Below are 4,246 nucleotides of genomic sequence, written 5' to 3' on the forward strand. Positions count from 1 at the left end.
AGCCTGGACCACAGACGCTGGCTTCCCAAACACTCTTCCTTGGGTCACTGCTACTTACCTTCACCAGGGTGGGACAAAAACAGGACTATTTTAGCCACAGGATGAGCCAAGCAAGGCCTGAACTGGGTCCAGGTCTAGCAACATCTACTCAACTCCCCTGATGAAGTCAGGAGAGGGTGCCTGGCTCCGAAAGACTGTGCAGGTGGACACCATGAGCCCACAGGACAGAGCCGAGGCCACGGACCAAAATCAGAGTGATCAGATCAGGGCAGGACCTCACCCCAACCCCCAGGCAACTGAGACAGAGATCCTGCCTTGGGCTGACCACCACAGCCACAGCAGCCCCGGGGCCAAAGGAAGAAGGAGAAATAGACTTGGCTCCAGCTAGAGAGGACAGGTCCCCAGCAGCCAGCTCAGGATCCTGGGGCTCCCACCAGCAGCCCCACTGTTCCTACTGTATACTCACAACAGGTTAGGTCAGGCTGGCACCTCCAGAAGAGAAAATGAGGAGGTAAAAGGTTGACACTGCATGTGCCTTATAACTGAAACTCTAACAGGACCCCCCAACTAGCAGCTCGCATGCCAGGGCAAACACCTAGTTCAGTTTCGCAGTGAATGAGCATTCAAATATTGCGTTTCCTTTAAAAATGCCAGAACCAAGCACTCACCCGCATTGGTTCATCAGGGAATCCAGGTTTGCTCGGCCGGTCCTGTCGCCGGGATCTCAGGAGCTGTTTGGCCTCCTTTTCCTTCAGAATGGGGGAAGCCTCTAGAAAAGTCAGGAAAGCCACTAAGGATTCTCACTTTCCATCCCCACAGTCCAAGGCAAAGGATTTGCAAGTTCAATTTTGGTTAGAACACTCATGTTCTTTCCCAGGGACTTGTCTCAGAGGACTTGGCATTCCAGAAGGCTCAGGAAGGAATTTTAAATTGTTTCTAATATGGTTAACTTAGAGCAAAAAAACTGCACCACCTAAATGCATTTACTGATTGCAATGGCCTAGTCCTTTAAAAGTGGGTATAAATTTAATGAATACATATTTTCTTCCACAACAACCACATAACGTTAAAAACACACACACACAACACTTTCTTCAGTTCTCTGATCTGTGTTTTTTAGGTTTGTTTCGGTGGAAATTTTTAAAATCCTCAACAGACTGAATCAAGTTCAATGTTGGACTTGGAAGATGCCCACTGACCTATCAACTTAAATTAAACTTAATAAATTACAGTCCCTCAAAGAGAATTATTATAACAGTAAAATTACATTGTTTTGATAATCACATGCAAATTCTAAAAGATATTATCACATGCCCATCGAAGTATTATCAACATTTGGTGATTTCGTATGATCGATAAAGAAAGTAAAGCTACGATCAGCATTTTGAAGAATTAGTTCTCAAGCACATTTAAAGACGTATTAATGATAACAATTCTGTAAGCCTGCTCTTACAGAAAGAAAAAGAAAGAGCATTGAAATACCTTTACATTATAGACTACCTACTATTTTAAATGAAAAAAATATATACTTGAAAATACCAAAGAAACTATTGTTGTAGTATATCACGTCAGCATAGAAAGAGACGACGTTCTCTGGAGCAAATGCCCACCTGAGACGATAGTCAGGAAGGGAAGAGACAGCACAAGCAGAAGCACAAGAAATTTCTCCATCCTGCCTCGGGACGTCTCTCTGCTGGTTGCTGAATGAATTCTCCCAGACAGAGCCAGCCTACTTGACGGACGCCAGGTCAGGCCTGATGTTTGTTTAAGACTTTGAACGGGACTTAATGTATGATGCCAAGTGCATCTGACTCTTGAGTGTTTTAGAAATGACCCCTGAAATCGTTTCCTCTGAATTCCTGTAAATTTTCATCCCGAGGAAGGAAATTACCCCTTTGTCATCTAAGCTTCAGAGCTTGAATCTGAAAACAACATGTGAAATTCATTTTACTCCAACTGATAGATATATCTCATACAGTGGTTAGGAATATTTACCTGGAGCTTCCTTTTACGTTCCCTTTTCATTGAGGATTGATAATCTCGTACATTTGCGCGTTTTATGACATTTTTGCAAAACCCATTCATCAGTCTAAGTTGACTTTCCCAGTAATTTCAGAGGTGAGCAGGAAAATTAATAAGCGGTATGCTAAGAGGGGAAAAAAAAATCCAGCTGATTTTGGTGCCAGGAAAACCAAGGTTCAAATCCTGGCTTCACCTCTTTCTACCAATGTAACCTTAAGTCATTCACCCTTTCTGAACTTGAGTTTCCTCTTCTATAAAAAGGAAGTGCCTACCTTGGGGGGGGGGGGTGGTGTGACAAAGGATGTTTGGAAAATTATGAACCTCATGGCATCTGGCGCTATCATCATTATCCATTTCCATTTTACAAATAAGGAAAGTGAGATCCAGAGATGTGAAGTCAAGTCCAAGTTCACATGTTATGGATGCCAAGGTAGAGCCAGAGTCTTCAAACCTAGAATGCATGCTCTTCCTATTAAGCTCCATGACCTCAGGGGTGGCCTTCCTCATTTATAGGACCTTACACAGCATGCCTTCAGCAAGACTGCAAACAACCTTGCCCCAGACTGAAGGTTATTCTTATAAACAGAATAAAATCTGAAGAAGCTAAAGTCCTTTTAAGTTCAAATCACCTATAAATGTCCCATGAAGAAATTATCAAATGTATTGTATTTGTATATTAAATACATTATAAATATATCTGGAAAGTAGGTGGCATTTATTTGGATAAAATTCTCCATTCAGAGAACTGATCTGGTGTTTCGGTGGTCACTTTACCAGCTCAACAGAAAACAATACCCTATCTGTAGCTGTCCCAGTTTATGCTAATGTTGTGTAACTGATATTCCACCTAAACATCCTGCCCACTCAGTTGGTATGAAGATATTTTAAGAAGACTGTAAATGAGAAAAGAAAAATGCTCACTGCTAGAAAAGTTGCCTCACACATTCATTTGCTCTAAATTTGGTTTCAACTGTGTTGCTATTGACTTTTTTCTGTTTTCTTGCAGTTGTCAACAACTGAGGCATTTTAGGAGCATTATTTTTAAAATATATACTTGTCACATCAAATATCTTGAAGTTTTATGTTCAAGTTCGAATCTTTCCTTCCTTTTGCTCTTTGTGGTTGGACAGGACCCTAACTGTATTGTTTTATTATGATATCAAATGAACATCTTCTGTGTACCCCAAAAGTCTACACCTAGCTAGAAATCTATGCCCAGCTGGAAATTTCTAATGTATCCAATGTACGCTTACTCTAAAAATACTTTTTAGACCAGGCTCAGTGGCTCATGCCCATAATCCCGGTGCTTTGGGAGACTAAGGTGGGAGGATCACTTGAGGCCAAGAGTTTGAGACCAGTCTGAGCAATGCAGTGAGATCCCCATCTCTACAAAAAAAATTGTTTTAATTAGCCAGGCCTAGTGAAGCATGCTTATAGTCCTAGCTACTTGGAAGGCTGAGGCAAGAGGATTGCTTGAACCCGGGAATTTGAAGTTACAGTGAGCTATCATTATGCTACTGAACTCCAATCTGGGTATAGAGTGAGATTGTTTCAGAACAATATTTTTTTTAATTTAGTGACTTTTGTCTGTGTCAGCTCAGTCCAATAACGTGAGAGCCACAGATGTAAGCCACATATGTAATTTAAATTTTTCTAGTTACCACACTTTTTTAATAAAAAAGGTCCAAAAACAATTTTTTTTGGTAGAGACAGAGTCTCACTTTATCACCCTCGGTAGAGTACTGTGGCGTCACACAGCTCACAGCAACCTCCAATTCCTGGGCCTAGGCGATTCTCCTGCCTCAGCTCCCGAGTAGCTGGGACTACAGGTTACCTTGTGGGAATGTGTGACAAAGGATCTAAGGAAAACTGTGAACCTCATGGCATCTGGCACTATTCATCATCATCCATTTCCATTTACAAATAAGGAAAGTGAGATCCAGAGATGTTAAGTTCGTTGCAGTTCAGCCAGGGCTGGGTTTGAACCCGCCACCATCCCTCTCACCCAGCTTTCTGCACCAGGATTCCAGCTGGTGTCCAAGTTTCCCTCCCTATTCACTTCAATGGATTATTCATGCAGCAGCAATGATGATCCTCATAAAATAGAAATAGAACAAAGAAGTTAAACTTCATCATTTCCCTGCTTAAGAATCTTTCATTAGGGCTCAGCGCCTGTAGCTCAAGTAGCTAAGACACCAGCCACATACACCAGAGCTGGTGGGTT

General features: G+C 41.9%; 1 protein-coding gene across 1 annotated transcript in view; it reads right to left on the bottom strand.

Annotated features, from left to right (window-relative positions):
* CUNH17orf67 (chromosome unknown C17orf67 homolog) overlaps positions 1-1,671 on the bottom strand; it is a 31,094-nt gene extending 29,423 nt beyond the window's left edge. The window contains exons 1-2 of the mRNA XM_003795635.2: positions 1,611-1,671; positions 669-769 (exon numbers count right to left, since the gene is read on the bottom strand). Coding sequence (XP_003795683.1) covers positions 669-769; positions 1,611-1,671 — 162 coding nt within the window. The remainder of the gene's footprint in view (positions 1-668; positions 770-1,610) is intronic.
* Positions 1,672-4,246: the final 2,575 nt, after the last annotated feature.

Source organism: Otolemur garnettii, unplaced genomic scaffold, assembly GCF_000181295.1.
Source record: "Otolemur garnettii isolate 467f Iridium unplaced genomic scaffold, OtoGar3 scaffold00094, whole genome shotgun sequence".
NCBI lineage: Eukaryota > Metazoa > Chordata > Mammalia > Primates > Galagidae > Otolemur > Otolemur garnettii.